The sequence below is a fragment of the Rhipicephalus microplus genome, chromosome 3 (genome assembly GCF_043290135.1).
Source record: "Rhipicephalus microplus isolate Deutch F79 chromosome 3, USDA_Rmic, whole genome shotgun sequence".
Classification (NCBI taxonomy): Eukaryota; Metazoa; Arthropoda; class Arachnida; order Ixodida; family Ixodidae; genus Rhipicephalus; species Rhipicephalus microplus.
Window position 1 is genome coordinate 89,654,822 of NC_134702.1, and position 16,595 is coordinate 89,671,416.

The 16,595-nt window shown below is 46.0% G+C and overlaps 1 protein-coding gene across 1 annotated transcript in view; it reads right to left on the reverse strand.

Annotated features, from left to right (window-relative positions):
* Nucleotides 1–16,595, reverse strand: part of LOC119160020 (nose resistant to fluoxetine protein 6) — a 59,281-nt gene that overhangs the window by 13,735 nt on the left and 28,951 nt on the right. The window contains exons 8-11 of the mRNA XM_075889961.1: nucleotides 12,462–12,548; nucleotides 10,140–10,305; nucleotides 4,853–4,935; nucleotides 1,327–1,449 (exon numbers count right to left, since the gene is read on the reverse strand). Coding sequence (XP_075746076.1) covers nucleotides 1,327–1,449; nucleotides 4,853–4,935; nucleotides 10,140–10,305; nucleotides 12,462–12,548 — 459 coding nt within the window. The remainder of the gene's footprint in view (nucleotides 1–1,326; nucleotides 1,450–4,852; nucleotides 4,936–10,139; nucleotides 10,306–12,461; nucleotides 12,549–16,595) is intronic.

Consider the following 16,595-nt stretch of genomic DNA (forward strand, 5'->3'; position numbering starts at 1 on the left):
ATCCGCAAAGCGCTCACGCTCGCGCTCTCAAAACGTACAACCGTCTACGTCAGCGGTACTACTGGCGCGGCATGTACACATTTGTCCGCAAGTACGTACGTGCTTGTACTGCATGCCAGCGACGTAAAGTCCCACCTCAACGCCCTGCCGGTACACTTCAGCCTCTGCCTTGTCCAGCGCGTCCGTTTGACCGCGTTGGTATCGACTTATACGGACCACTTCCCACGTCGTCTTCTGGAAATAGGTGGATAATTGTCGGCGTGGACCACCTCACGCGTTACGCGGAGACAGCAGCACTACCCGCAGCAACCGCGAGGGAAGTTGCGTTTTTCATCTTGCGCAACTTTGTTCTTCGCCATGGTGCTCCCCGCGAACTTTTGAGTGACCGGGGGCGTGTTTTCTTGTCTGACGCCATTCAAGCGTTGCTCGCTCAGTGCAACATGGTTCATCGCCTGACGACAGCATATCACCCGCAGACGAATGGCCTCACAGAACGATTTAATCGCACTCTCGGTGATATGTTGACGATGTACACAGCTTCAGACCAGACTAATTGGGACACTGTCCTTCCATTCGTCACGTATGCGTATAACACCGCTACGCACGCGACAACAGGATTCTCCCCTTTTTTTCTGTTGTACGGACGCGAACCATCGTGCACGCTAGACACTATCCTCCCATACACGCCCGACTCCTCTGAGTACACTGCAATCTCTGATGTTGCCAGGTACGCAGAAGATTGCAGACGATTGGCCCGTTCTCTGACAACCGAGGACCAAGGCCACCAGAAGCTACGGCTTGACACCGGCCGACATCTCTCTACTTTCACGACTGGTGCTCTCGTTTGGCTCTGGGTTGCACCGAGCACTCCTGGCCTTTCGTCGAAATTACTGGCACGATACCACGGGCCCTACCGCATTCTCGCCCGTACGTCACCCGTCAATTATGAGATTGAGTCATTGACACAGTCTCTGACTTACGCCGTCGTGGCCGAGAAATTGTGCATGTGAGTCGCCTGAAGCCGTATTACGACCCCGCTATAGTGACTACGCCTTAAGTCGCCAGGTTGGCTACGCTATTCACCGGGGGCCAATGTAGGGAACTATGCGAACGACGAAGAAGCAGCATGAAACGGCAAGCCACAGCGTTGGTGCACGCGCGACCCGAGCTTGCGTTTGTTTTGTATTTTCGGCCTGTTGGCGTTCCTCGCTCTTCTGGCGTTCCTCGGCCTTCCAGTAGGTCTGTACGTGAATAAACTGCGTGACATTATTATTATTATTATTATTATTATTATTATTATTATTATTATTATTATTATTCACTTACTGTAAAATGGGTCCTGGGAAGATCATAAAGGGCAGCAAGTCAGAACCAGCGACTGCCCAAGCTCCAACGGCGCAGCCGAACAGAGAAAGTAGAAGGAATGCTCCCACGGCCAGCATTTTCCGACTGAAGAAAAATAATATAAAGAAACTTTTATGTATAAATAGTAACTGGATCTCAGTATGCAGAACGGTATATCACGTAGTTTCTGCAGATTCGTTTCAACAACTCAATACGCACAAGGATGGACACAGAGAAGCAAACAAATATCCACATTTTGGTACTTGGCCCAATCTGGGGTGGCTAACAAAGCCAAATATTACATGCACGAAAGTACAAAAATTCAAAAAATGACTCAAGTTTAACATTGGATTTTCGCCTGAGAACCTTCGAGGATGCAGTGGAATTTTTTGTTCTCGGTAAGCCAATCGAAAGTTCTTTTTCCTAATAGAGTCGCATTAACTGCTCTAAATGAGAATGTTAATGACAGTGAGTGGTTCACGAGTGTTGAAGATTGGGCGAGTTGGTTCATCGTACTTGAACTGGTATAGCGCATTACGGGAAAGAAGAAACGGCCGAGCAGACCGACACAAGAGGACAGAGCGCTAGCGCTCTGTCCTCTTGCGCTCTGTCCTCTTAGCGCTCTGTCCTCTTGTGTCGGTCTGCTCGGCCGTTTCTTCTTTCCCGTAATGCGCTATACCAGTTCAAGTTCGAGTGGTTCACCACACTTATCACACAAAGGTGGATCACAACGAGACAAAACAAATGAGTGTGTTCTATGTCTGTCCCATAATCCTGGTTAGTGTTAATTGCTTCTGGGGGGAATGACCTCGATACCGACAGCCAATTACCGAAATGTGGCTTTATAAGAAGTTTGTTCTGTGTTTGTGTGTTCCATAGACGCTGCCATTGGTCCCTGAGCTTCCGATCAAGATGAGGTTCCAGGTCAAGTACAGCGACAGCTTATGGTTATAATCACAGTGCTGTCGTGGGCAAATGTAACTAGCCGGTCCGCCAACACGTTTCTATAAATATCACGCTGCCCGGGCACCCTGCACACTACGATATGCTCTCTGAGCGTGTAAATTGTGCACAGGATGGGAACTAGCAAAAAAAAGAGAAAAAAAATAGGATTTGTGTGTTTTTCATTGTTCTGCAACCTTTTACTACACTCCGGGAATCAGTGTAAATTATTGCGTTTTGTTGCAATAGTTCTTTATGTGTTTTACGGACGTAAATATTGCACAAGAGTGGAGAATGCCGACAGGTAAAAAAGATGCTCCGACGGCTGCGTATGACACAAAACTGTAAAACTTAGATGCATCTGTGAATAATAGAGGACAGGTGTACTTGTTCTGCAGTTCAACGAAGTTTAACTATCGACAGCGAAAGTCTGCCGGACGCGAAATGTTCAATAAAGCTAAATTCTTGCTTTCTCTGTCTGGGATCGTAACATCCAACAAAATAGTCCACACTAGGCATTACTATCTATGCAGTAACCAGCTTTATTACAAGCATTAGGCACTGATACAGCAGAAATTCGCATTTGTTGTGGACTCAATGTCCCGCAAATTTCAGCTGTTGATAGTACGCATGAATATTTGCAAGAACAGCGAGTTTTGTAACTTCCACGACAGACACATCACAATTCATTGACTGTCACTGTCATGACGGGAGATTTGCCGCGGGGGTCGTCTGATAGTGTTTGAAAAGTTCTTGAAATCGCTAACCTCCTTTCGTTCTAGACATACCTAAGGCGCACCACGCTGGTACAGTAGTTACTACGCCGTGCTCACGACCAGGCTGCATACATTAGGTGCCTTTCTCCTCATCTAACGACTACCACCACCACCACCAGTGCACTTTCTTTTTCGTTTGTTGCTAAAAGTGTTGCAAAAACATGGATAGCTACAAACGTGGACAAAGAGGAAGAAATACGAGAGATTAAGGGAGCGTAGCTCCCTTAAGCTCTCGTATTCGCTTGCGTCAGTGTACCTTCGATTTTGCTGCGGAACTGTGAAATCTGTTACTTGTCAAAAAGGCCGCAGCCTCTTCTCGTAGCACGTGACGTGGTGACATCTTGTCTGTGTCTGCTGGTTTGGTTGGTGTTGCACGAAAAACTAATTCGCGCTATATATATATATATATATATATATATATATATATATATATATATATATATATATATATATCGGATCCTGCCCACGGCAAGTTATCTTTTCACCCACTTTTCTTTCTTCTCATTTACATTACAATTGGCCTAATAACTTCCCCTATACCTTCCTTGGCATTGTGTGTGTGTGTGTGTGTGTGCGTGTGTGTGTGTGTGTGTGTGTGTGTGTGTGTGTGTGTGAGTGTGTGTGTGTGAGTAATTTTCAGGTGATAAACAAGTGGTTGTTAGTTCCCCACCCTGGTCAGTCATTCTTTTTAAGTTTGTTGTTCAGCGCTGTTTGATTACATTTTAATCATGTAGCAGCCAGCCCCGTTTAGGTGCTTTCCGATATAAAGGCAAGGCTAGCGCGATAAAACGCCAAAAAGCCATTATCAAATAGCAAAAAGCAATTGAGTAAGTCTTTCACTAGCGTTGTAAGCACCAGTTCTGTTCTTGGCAACCTTTGCTTTCATTATCTGTTCCAAATCAATTACATTGCTGTACACGTGCTACCAACGCTTTTGCCGTAATTCATCTTTTTATATCGAACTAAAACAAATGAAGGCGTGTTTTCATTTTTCTATTTCTTTTGAATACCTCGTTCTGCCCAGACGAATCAGCACTCTTTATGCGCCTTCTTAAGGCTGTGAATACATCTTTTACGGAAAGCATTTGACATGTTGAGGAAACATAGTCGATTGTGGCACACGCTAATTCTGAAAAAATGGTAAGTTAACACTTACAGAACACTTACGCTCATTGTTTTTTTTTCCTGAAAAAACGTATGTACGTACGTAAAACCTCTAGGTAAAAAATGCTGTGAAGCCTCAATTGCGTCTGGAATAATTTCTCCAGTACGCCTTATGCAACGAACGTTATCACTTATCTTACAGAAAAGAATACGTCATGGCACCAGTCAATGAAGTTGATTGACAGGCACCACCGGTCAGCTGAGAGTAAGCACAAAAAGCTATTTACACTACTCCCCTTTGATCAGCCATGTGTTGCGGAGCAACGCCTTTTGCAATGGGGCTGTTTCGTAAAACAACGCGACAGCCTGCGGAGTTTCATGGCCACGTTCTGTTTTCTCGTGAGGACCGCATCATGGTACATATACATTGCAGGTGATACTGACGATGGTTTGTAGAGATGCTAATGTCAGTTATTTCCATGAAACGTTTGCATATAGAATTTCTGGTGTATTTTATTGCACTTTTGATCTACGAAATGTTCGCTTCATGACAACTGAAATACTTGCGTAGCTTGAAGTGCCGGAAATGTAAGCGCTTAGTGCATCAATGAATAGCTGCACTTGTACGCTCGTGCCTGCCTTCTACTGCGGCAAACAGATGGTGTGTGTAGATGTGTATCACTCACCTTTTGAAAGCCAGTAGTACCACAAGAGATACAGTGAAAAGCTGGAAATCCGTGGACAGGTACCACAGATGAGGGAGAACGTCCTGTAATCGTAAAGAAATAAACCCTCTGTATTTTTGCTATCAACACTCCCCGTATGCTATTAGCAAAAATACTACAGTGTTGCAATGAAGCAGTAATATTGATCGGCGTAGCTTGAGGAGACATTTCTTTATGTTGTGTTTTCAGCATAAACGTTTTGATAGGTCAATGCCTTGTACGCTATGGTGCAATGCTGTGCATATCATTAGTGAGGTTCGTTAGTTTATTGCTGCGGTGACGAATAACGTTTGGCCATGTTGGTATTTCGGAAGACAAAAAACTGGATTAGGCTGCCCGAAATGGAGGACAATTTTGCAATTTCAGAAGAAAATCTTTTGCCAAAGCCGATGCTTGAATCATCGCGAAAAGATATGCCTACCAAGCAAAAGACCACATTTGGAATTCGCCCCTTCACAAAGTGAGTGAGTGAAACAACTTTATTGACGATCCGGCATAAAGGGGGAAGGGGTAGGGGGATTAAAGCAAGACACTAGCGTGCTCGGACGTCCCGGAGCAGCAACCTACTCGCGTCAAACCCGTGAGGACGCCACTTTCGGCCGCTGGCGTTCCAGGATGCTAAGCACGTGCTGGACCACGTCTCTTTGATTGCCTGGCTCTCGGCTGATAATTTTGCTGCTTATGGCAGTTGGCATTACTTCTTGGTTACCCGGCGGTGGTGCACAGTCCCAAAGGAGGTGTCTCTGGGTGGCTCGCGCCTTCTTGCAGTGTTGGCATACATCAGTGGTGTAAACCTCCGGGCAAACGTGCTTTGCCCAGACGGGGGTCCATATTGCTTGTACTTGCAGCTGCCGTAGTGTGGCTGCTTCTCTGCGTTGTAGGTCTCGGTGAGGCGGTGGATAGAGGCGTCTGCTCGTTCTGTACCACTGCAGAACGTCGGCGTAGGTTGTGATAAAATACTCTCCGTCTTCGGCATCGGGTCGTTGCGGCTCCGAGGAATGCGTTGACATAGACCCGCGGCTAGTTAGCGCGTGTGCCTCCGTATCTGCCTCCTCGTTGTGGTTCGGGCCCACGTCCAGCTCCCCGGCGTGCGCAGGGAACCACTTGACGGTAATGTTGGTTTCCGGTCTTGCTATAGTTGAACATACTGTTGCAGTGGTTCCATGGACGTTGTTTGTAGCAAAGTTGGCTATTGCCGTCTTCGAGTCGCTGAGGACCGTGCGGCGATCCGGGATCGCTAGTGCCAGTGCGATTGCAAACTCCTCGGCTTGCGTGGGCGACTTGCACCGTATGCTTCCCGACGTTGTGAGTACTCCAGTGTCTGCTGCGATGACTGCTGCTGCGTACGTGTTTGGCCGGTGGGGATACTTCGCCACGTCCACGTAGTACGCGCGCGGATCGTTGTCGTGACCTTTTGTGAGGGCCTTGGCTCTCGCCGTTCTTCTTTCTTGGTGCACTTGTGGATGCATGTGCTTCGGTAAGGGTGGAACCCTCAGTCTTTGGAGAACGTCCCGGGGTAGCTGCTTTGCTACCTCCGGAGTCGTCGCTGGCGCGTTGATTCCGATGCGCTGTAGTATCGTTCTTCCCGTCCTGGTCTGGGACAGGCGGTGATACTGCGCCGTTCACTGGGCTTCTGCGATCTCTTCAAGCGTGTTGTGAACGCCCAACGCGAGCATGCGTTCTGTGTTGGTGTGGGGGTATAAGCCCAGGGCCGTCTTGTTCGCCTTTCTGATCATCGCGTCAATCTTGATCTTCTCCGCCGCTTTCCAATTGTGGAACGACGCTACGTAAGAGATGTGGCTGACTGCAAACGACTGCGTGAGTCGTAGTAGACTGTCTTCTCGCATGCCCTGGTACCGCGTGACCACCTTCTTGAGTAGGCGGGTGGCCAGCGAGAGCTTTGCGTGGAGCTTCTGTACCGTCACGTTGTTGCGGTTCAAGTCCTGGAGGTGCAGCCCCAAAACTCTGAGCGTCTGCACGTGCGGTATTGGCGTTCCGTCTTGGGTTACCACGTTGATGTTCTGCGTTGTCGGGCGTCGCACACTTCGCGGTGAGATCACTAGCAGTTCCGACTTGGTTGGTGAACATTTGAGTCCGGTGGGTTGTAGGTGTTCTTCTACGGTGGCGACGGCTTCTTGGAGGGCTGCCTCGATCTGGCTGTCGCTTCCTCCCGTTGACCACAGCGTGATGTCGTCCGCGTAGATCGTGTACTTGATGTTTCTAACGCGTTCCAATCTTCTTGCAACGCCTATCATGACAAGGTTGAACAACAGAGGGGAGATCACCGAGCCCTGCGGTGTCCCTGTGCTACCCAGCTGCTTGAGCGGTAGTTGTAGTTCTCCTGCCACAAGCCGCGTGGTGCGGTTGGTCAGGAAATCTTTGATGTAAGCGAACGTCCTCTCCCCCATGTTGAAGTGGGACACCTGCCGAAGGACGGCCGAGTGGTGTACGTTGTTGAATGCTCCCTGGAGATCCAGTCCGAGCACCGCTCTGTTATCTAACGTTGGAAAGTGTCTGTCCACGATTTCGTTCTTGAGCAACTGCATGGCGTCCTGGGTACACAGTTTGGCCCGGAACCCCAGCATTGTATGTTGATATATGTTGGATTCTTCCAAATAACGTTTCCATCTGTTGAGTAGGACGTGTTCAAGCACCTTGCCCACGCACGACGTTAGAGAGATGGTTCTCAGGTTGTCTATGCTGGGTTGTTTGCCCGGTTTGGGGATCAGGACCGTTTTCGCGGTCTTCCATTGTTGCGGTAGCTTGCCCGTCCGCCAGCCCTAGTTGTAGTACTTGGTGAGGGCTTCGATTGCCGTGTCGTTCAAGTTCCTTAATGCCTTGTTGGTGACGTGGTCCGGTCCGGATGCTGATTTACAGTTGATTGTTTGTAGAACCACTCGCACTTCCCATTCTTCAATGTCGGCATCTAGTCTCTCGTTGGTTGCCCCTTCGTAGCTGGGGAGTGGGTCTGTTGGCGTTACGCGGAGATACTTGGCGTCCAGGCGTCGTTGCACCTCAGCCTCTCCCATTTCTTTGACGGCTTTGTGAATTGTCTTATTCAGCATGTAATGCTGAGCTCCCTTGGTTGTCTGACCATTGAGCAAGTGGCGTAGCAGGCGCCACGTCTTGCGCCCCTTCACAAAGAAACTTTCTATATTTTATTGGCCCAAAAGTTAGCGCGGATATCTCCTATGCGTTCCCTCGCCACTTTGAAACACTATACCATCATCTTTGGCTGAACGGGGCACACACGAACAGTTATATGTACTGAATAGAGCGTACCACAAGCGCATGTTGTGATAACTGTGGCAGGATAGAGACAGTAGAGCCCATACTACTCCAAATGACCTACGTACCGCGACGAAAGACAATTGTTTGAACGTGAAACGGGCGTGATCTGTCGCAAACAATTGACGTTGTGCAACATTTGGGCGCGGACCTTCGAAACAACGTCGGGTCGTACGGTCATTCATCAATTACCCCTCCGAAATCGGCCTTTTCGGAATGCTCTGATGATAGAATTTCTCACGTAGGAAAGCCATTATTTATCTGATACCCTAATTATTAATACTTTTTACCAGTTTGACTTGGTTCCAATTTTTTAAATAGTTTTCTTTTCTTTCTTCGGAAATCTTTGGTTCCCCTTCCCAATCCCTATACAGAGTAGCATTCCTGCAATATATGGACGCCGGCAAAAATCTGTTTTTTTAAGAAAGAGTTGCTCTCTCTCTTATGAGTTGGTGATACTGGTACATGTAATATTCACTGCATTGCTGCTGAGGGGTGATAGCCAACACCGAAATCGCATTTGAAGTCAGACGAGCACAACTGCCGTCACCATAGCTAAAGTTAGGAAACATCCGCGTCTGTTTTTATGCAGTACGCTTGTGTACAATCTGAAAGGCGTGATTGCTGGCTGAGAATCACTGCAGCACGTTTCTCAGTGTTTTCATGCTACATTAAAACCGCAACTATAAGAAATGGTACGTCCGGGTATAGTTGATCCTGTGCAAAGTCTCTTATGAAACTCCCTGGTAATTAGCGATAAAAAATTTGCAAAAATGGTGTGCGTGCTTAATGTATGTTGCTGCGCTGTGGGTATGACAGACGCGGATACGAATACTGGCCCCGGTAACCGCATTTTAATCACAGCAACGTGCAAGTAAGAAACGAATGCTTAGGTTCAGATGCACTTAAAAAAGCATAGTTCAATATATAATTGTATGATGCTAACTATTACGAATGAAGTAAATACAATGTCTTATCTTCATTTGTCTTTGTCTGTTTTTGCTTTTCTATTTAAGTCGTAGTGTTGACTGAGGGCGTAATTGTTTTGTTGCACCGAAAGTATAGACATTCTAGAGAAACATCCCGGCAGATTGTCCACACTTCACATTTATTAATAAGTGTGGCTTCACCTAAACAGGGCGATTGTTCATAGAAAGTCACAACATTGCCGCAAAAGCGAAGCAATGAACGCGATAGCAACACATTGGAAGGTCACGCGAAGAATGGCAAGCAGATCAAAACGTGCTCCGCATTTTTCACACACAATTGACGCACGAAACGTACTCACAGGTCCAGATGAACTCAAATAAACGGCTCCGTTGTTACTTTACTGTGTCTGAAAAGCGTGCCATTTTCGCAAACGAAGGCTGTGCAATGATTGCAGTGATTATTGTGCGCCTCGAAACTACAACAGAATTCTTCCAGTGCAAAGCTAACGCCAGCCAAGACGTATGATCCTCTCCACCGGGAGACAGGGGCACGTGGGAGATAGTCTACTCCCCATATCCGCGGACCAAAGTGCGCGTGAGAGAGGAGAGCAGCTGCGCGCTCAATGCGCCATCTTGCTGATCATGCTGAAAACACGAGTTCCCTCTCGCCGGAATGCCCGCCAACAACGGTAAGTAGTATGCATAAACAGCTTGCCATTTGAACGCTGAAGGAGGTACCCCTCGGTGGTTCAGTGGTTAGCGCCTCTCATTCACGACGCGGAGGCCCCACGTTTGATTCCGCGCACCGCAGTCTTTTTTCATAAATATAGATAGGTATACATATACGGTCCATGACATCGACGCCAACGCTCATGGTGACGCCGGCGGCGATCTAATTGATATCCATCTAATTCCCATCTAATTGTCATCACAATAAAACAGTACTCAGCGTAGGGACTAAACACGTGATGCGCTGCTATACTGCACTTCTAGATACGATGTCACAAAAGTATACTGATAACTGGTCTCACCCAAATTGTGACCTCGGTGAAATTCCTGATCATGAGGAGCAAGTGCCACCAGTGATGGGCAACATCTTCGTATAGCTTGTCAAAGAAGGACTTGGTGTCCGGTCCAAAGACGAAGCGCGGCATCAAGTATAAGCACATGATTACGAAGAACAGCGGGAAGGCAATCCTGCATGCATCGAAAACAGAATGTCAGAATGTCAGTTGTAGTTATCCGGAGCGGTAGAGCAGTTCTGATGTTTGATAGGGATATTGAACCACAAGCTGGAAGCTACACACCACTGTTTAAAGTTTCCAGTGAAGTGAATGGTGTCACGACCCCCAGGGTATTTTGAGATTGACAAGCATTTTTTTTCTGCTCAAATTTTTATTGCTAAGTGCAGTTTGGCGTTTTGTAGTTAAATTTTGCATCGTAACGCTACCACACTTCAAAGACACTTCTTTATAATTAGCCCTATTTTCTTCTGTTGTTGGGCTTGGTCAGTGCTTGATGGTGACCGTCTCCTACCATCATCGTCATTATCATCATCATCAGTAGCAGCAGCAGTAGCTGCATCAACCACCTTATCACGCCCGCTGAACAACAAGAGCCTCTCCAATGTTTCTACAATTTAAAAACGCCCAATTAAAAAATTGGCCCCGGATATGCATGTTGATCTGCAAATGTCGTCGAAAGACGAGAGTTTTGTGTCTGGCGCGATAGAACAACACGTTTATTTGAAGTTCTGCGCAATAAAATTGGTGAATGGTATTCTGGAGGCGCTACATTAGAGCGCCTTGAGCGTGCATAGAAAGCTAACGAGCGCACCAAGTCACGTCACACCTTGAGACATCAGCACTTTCTGGCAGTTATCTTAGAAAACGAAACGCGCGGCTTTGAGACGGGTGTGTGCGCCAGTCTTTGAGGTGATAAGATGCAGAACGCAAGGCGATGGGTAGGTGCCACCCCCGTGTCGTCTTAGCAAAACGTTGGAAACACTTCCCTTTTCGTGCAAGCGTGCATGGTCAGCGCCGCGTGATAAACGCTACGGTTCTTAGATAAACCTATGTGTGCCTTTTCTAGTAAAATACGCACATACGGAATATATACGTGTTGTTATGGTGCCTCATACATGCGCGATGATTGCTCTTTAATTGACAATCGCACAAGTATGAACGCAAAATCTTGAGCAATATTGGTGGGCGCTGTGGATGGGGTCGGCCGTTTGGGGTATCCGCCGGTGCCGTTTAGAGTGCCCAGCACCGTTAAAGTTGGACAAACAGACAAACAGACCAAAATTTTTGCGACAAAGGTCCCCAAGAAAGAATCGTCTTTAAAAATAGCCAAATCCTGTGGCCACGTCGTTCTCACTAAATTCCTAAGGGCATCGTGCCACCAAACCTTTATTTAACGGCGGAGCTCGTCTGAGCCCAGCTGCACTGTCAGCATGTCGACCAATGTGACGCAGGGGCCAGTTCTATGCCTCACCGATGTCGCTCTTCTCTAACATGTGTTAAAGTTACTGTGTTTGGCTTCTTTAGGCTTCTGTAGAACGCTTATACATCATTAGGGGTGGTTTTTTTTTATCTCCCCCTCCTACAAGAGCAAAAGTTTCTCCTTTCGACTGCGCTTGTCCTTTCGCTTCATGAACACCACCGGCACGATTAGTTCTGGAACCTCGTCTAAACGCTGCAACGGCTTCACCTGACAAATTCGTCGTTTCGAGTACAGTAATTGCAAGTGAAATGGCAGCAGCGCGAAGCTTCTAATCAGAACTAGTTGGAAAGAGAAGCATAAAGAGTCACAGTAAAAGAACGAAACTTACTTAACGACAAAGAGTCACATCACACGGCACGAAATTGCAAAATAACGCAAAGAAACACACCAAAACAAACCAGCTCAGCCGTACTTAACACCACATCACTGGTCAGACACTATATAATAAAGATAACCATCAAAATCTTACAAAGAATTGAAAAAAAAACACAAACAATCGTGTGACAACCATGAATTCGCTGTGTGAGACATTTCACGTCGTGGAAGTAGCTTAGATGTCTGCTTGCCCCTCACGCGAGCTTGCCTGCTCTTTAAACCAAGTCTATGACTTCGAGTAACAAGTGCTCATCTTGCAGTCTCAGTGCATAACCTGCCCGTGCCCATCTATTCTTCTTAATTTCAAATAAGACGTCCTTAACACATCCTAGTTTTACGAGTAGCAGTCTCATACCCAGTCTCTTCCCTAACCTAACCCAAGCTCGGGCGTCGTACTGACGATGATGTCCACTCAAGGGTCATCCTGTGTTACGAGAATCGCATGCGAAATGACGCGCTAATATACTGCTCACCTGATAAGCCGTCTGATCACGCCGATGATAAAGACAAGCGGGCCACTCCTCTTTTGCCTGCTGACCGTGAGGGACAGAAAAAAGCCGCTGAAATACAATCACAGAAATCAAGAATGATCATTGAGAGTTCTACGGGCTAAAATAATAAAAACAAAAGTCACTACCATTGTCAACATTTGAAGAGTATAGCCAGTTAGGTTGTGACCGAAGTTGATATTTATACTTACGAGCACACTATAGTTGCAACTTCATTGGACAGATTATTGTAACGTAATTTCCAGGTTTTGTGTTTTATAATGATATTAATGGTTTTGCGCGTGGTGTAAAACGTGGCAGATGTCCGTAAATTTTCGCAAAACAGTATCCATGTCTTTTACTCACAAACGTTCCCTGTCTAATTTCACGTACTCATCCGCTGACATAAACCTCCGAAGAGTTACAGAATATAAGTATCTTGGCATAATTTTCACAAGTAACCTATCCTGGTCGAAACACATCGAATATGTATGCACAAAGTCACTTAAGAAACTAGGTTATCTTCGGCGCACACTCAGCCAAGCACCGAAAGACACCAAACTCCTGATGTATAAAACACTAATCCGACCGACACTCGACTACGCATGCTCCGTGTGGAACCCTTAGCGAAAAGGCGAAATTAACAAAATTGAAGCCGTTCAAAAGAAAGCCATCCGATTCATCTGTCGCAGGTATGACTGCGCTTTTTCACCAACCACAGCCCTCGTATCTCTAGAGCTAACCACCTTAGCTGCCCGTCGTGAAATTGAATCACTAACCTTTTTTCACCGCATCATTCACTGTTCATATCGCCTGTCATCGAACAAATATGTCACATATGCAAGCCCCACTCAGACCAGAAGCAATCACACCCTTAACGTTTCCCCGTATCATCCCCGCACAGACACGTTCAAATATAGCTTTTTCCCGCGAACAATTGAGCGTTGGAATTTGTTGCCTGGCCACGTGCGCTCTCATGACTTGCTTACATTTCTTTCTAAAATACAACTGTTGTAAACTACGTACATATACCGCTTTGTTTCCTTTCCCCCTTTGTACGAGTGCACTTTTGTACTTAGATGTGTATATTAGGTCGATCTTATGTAACCCTTACCATGCCGCTAAAACTGTACACTTCCTTCTATGTTGTCTTTCGAACACCTGGTTTTGTCGTTACTGTGTTTTCTTTCTTTCTTTTTGCTTTTGTTTCATTATTAAACTTGTTCGATGCACGGTTTTGTGCGATGTACCCACTCCTGCTATAGCCCCAAGAGGGACTGCAGTATGTTAAAATAAAAAAATAATAAAATAATAATAAAATTGATAAGAGATACGCCGCAGTGAACGCCTCTGGAAACTTACACGACCTTAGTTAACGAGAACTTAAATTTATATACACGGGCCTCTAGCCTAGCTGTCGCATCTATGTAAATGTGGCCGATACCACCGAGATGCGCCCACGTGACGTACGAATTAGCAGCCAAGTACATTAACTACTAGACGACGTTTCATGTTACATGAAACGAAATGCACTCGTAAAGACGACAACTGGTTTGCCCAGACGCAAAGACGATATGTAAAAGCATCATGTGCACAATTTATGCTTTATTTCTTCGTAATTTCGCCACTTTCACCGGTACAGTAGTGTCGGGGATTACTGGGCATTTGGTCTAAGGTATCCGCACTCTGTGTTTGGAGGGCTTGAGCCAACAACAAATTCACCCCATGTGCTAAAGAGCTTCGACCGCTGACCGGCGATAGATACACGCCTGATCGAACACGGACCAGGGGCAAAAGTCGGCTGACAACGAGTATAAAAAACAAATGCACACACACACTTTACTGTGACAATAATAAAAACACGCGAGGCTAATCCAGATATGCAAGGTCTGTTGGAAAAATATCTAACATTATCTTTTGCTAGTGTATTATCAACTTGAATGAAGTGCACTTGCATGAGCCGACCTTGAACATCAGTTCACGTGCGTCAATTTTTTCCGCCTGCCAATAGCGTCAGTCGCTGGGACGCAGCATTCGAGTAAGGTAATGCGCAGTGCTCTCGTTCGTTTTCCATTGCAAGAAAAATGACACAGCGATTGAAGCTGTGTCAGAACCTGAGCGACAGCTAAGTGAAACCCATTCGGAAGATCGAGACAGCTTTTGATGATGACGCTTTGAGCCGCACGCACGTGGAGTGGTACAACTGGCTTAAAGACGGCTGCACATCGGTGGAGAGCGAGCCAGACTCCAGTCCAACATTAACGTGGCGAAATGACCAGGTCATTGGCAAAGTGAACGCTGTGCTAATCCGGGACCTCCGTGATACTATCCGAGATATTGTGGTCGAGGTGGGCATCAGCACTTTCTCTGCACAATCAATCATGACCGAATATTTGGTCATGAAGAGAGTTGCGGTGACATTCGTGCCGAAACTGCTCACGCTGGAGCAAAATCAACTTCATGTTTAAGTCTCACAGGGCATGCTGAATTTCACAATCAGTGACCCTAACTTCCTCAACATCCTTATCATTGGTGACAAGTCTTGGGTGTACGGGTACAACTCGGAAACCAAATCCTAGTCGTCACAGTGGAAGCATTGAACGTCTACAAGACCAAAGAAAGCTCGACAAGTGCACAGCAACGTCAAAGTGGTGCTGAGTGCTTTCTTTGACTCCCGCGGTGTGTCACATCATTAGAATGCATCACAGGGTCAAACAATCACCAAAGAGTACTACAGAGATGTCCTTCGTCGCTTACGTGATGCTGTGCGGCGCTAGAGACGTGAGTTGTGGGCAACAGGAAACTGGCTTGTCTATCACGCCATTGCTCCTACACATTCCTCCCACTTGTTCAAGACTTTTTTGGCTAAAAGTCAGACTTCTGTAGTTCAACAGGCCCTCTCCTCCCCTGATATGACGCCTTGCGACTTCTGGCTGTTTCTCAAACTCAAGAGGACATTAACAGGAGAACTATTTTAGAAAAGGGAAGGCATTGTGACTGCAACGAGAGTTGAGCTACAGAACGAGGCCTTCTCAGAATGCTTCCACCAATGGCAGCACCACCGAAACACATTGCTTCACGCGATACACCCCGGACACAGCATGTGGCCACAATCTCTCCCCCAAAATACTACAAGATAGCACACTCATTGAAAAAATATAATCGACGTTATACACAAAAAAAATTGCAACATATCCACGGAGTGAATGATGAGTGGGGCGAAGCCCTGGAGTGTTATATTTACAAGTACTGTATCTGTATGTATATATATATATATATATATATATATATATATATATATATATATATATATATATATATATATATATATATATATATATATATATATATATGGGGGAGTAATAATTCAATGGGCCAGTTAGTCTTTGTGAAGGTATGGGATATGGCACAACGGGAGCGTTGTCAACAAGGATAAATATATTTATTTCCCAACAGTTTCGGGAGGGGTCCTCCCTTCATCAGGGGATGATATATATATATATATATATATATATATATATATATATATATATATATATATATATATATATATATATATATATGAGATCTAACAGACAATAATGCCAAGAAAGGTATAGGGGAAGTTATTAGGCCAATTGTAAAGAAAAGTGGTTGAAAAGATAACTTGCCGAGGGCAGGATCCGAACCTGCGACCTTCGAAAAACGCGTTCGATGCTCTATCCCCCCCCCCCACTTTATTGGGAATCATTGTCAATTTAAACGTGGGAGTGTCAGTCAGCGCCACTAGTAACCATGACGGCGAGTGTGGCACACTCTTTATGAGCCTGTTTGGCGTCACGTAGCACGTGAACTTATTACTGAATGGCAGCTGACCAATAGTCCTCCGTATACAACCTAAAGGCACCAAGTCTGCCAGTACGAGACCCTTGTTAATCAATAGGGGAAACAAGTGTATACTTAAGGGCTCGTTTTTCGTGTTTTACACAGTATTAATGAGATCTAACAGACAATAATGCCAAGGAAGGTATAGGGGAAGTTATTAGGCTAATTGTAATGTAAATTAAAAAAAAGCAAAGTGGGTGAAAAGATAACTTGCCGTGGGCAGGATCCGAACCTGCGACCTTCGAATAACGCGTT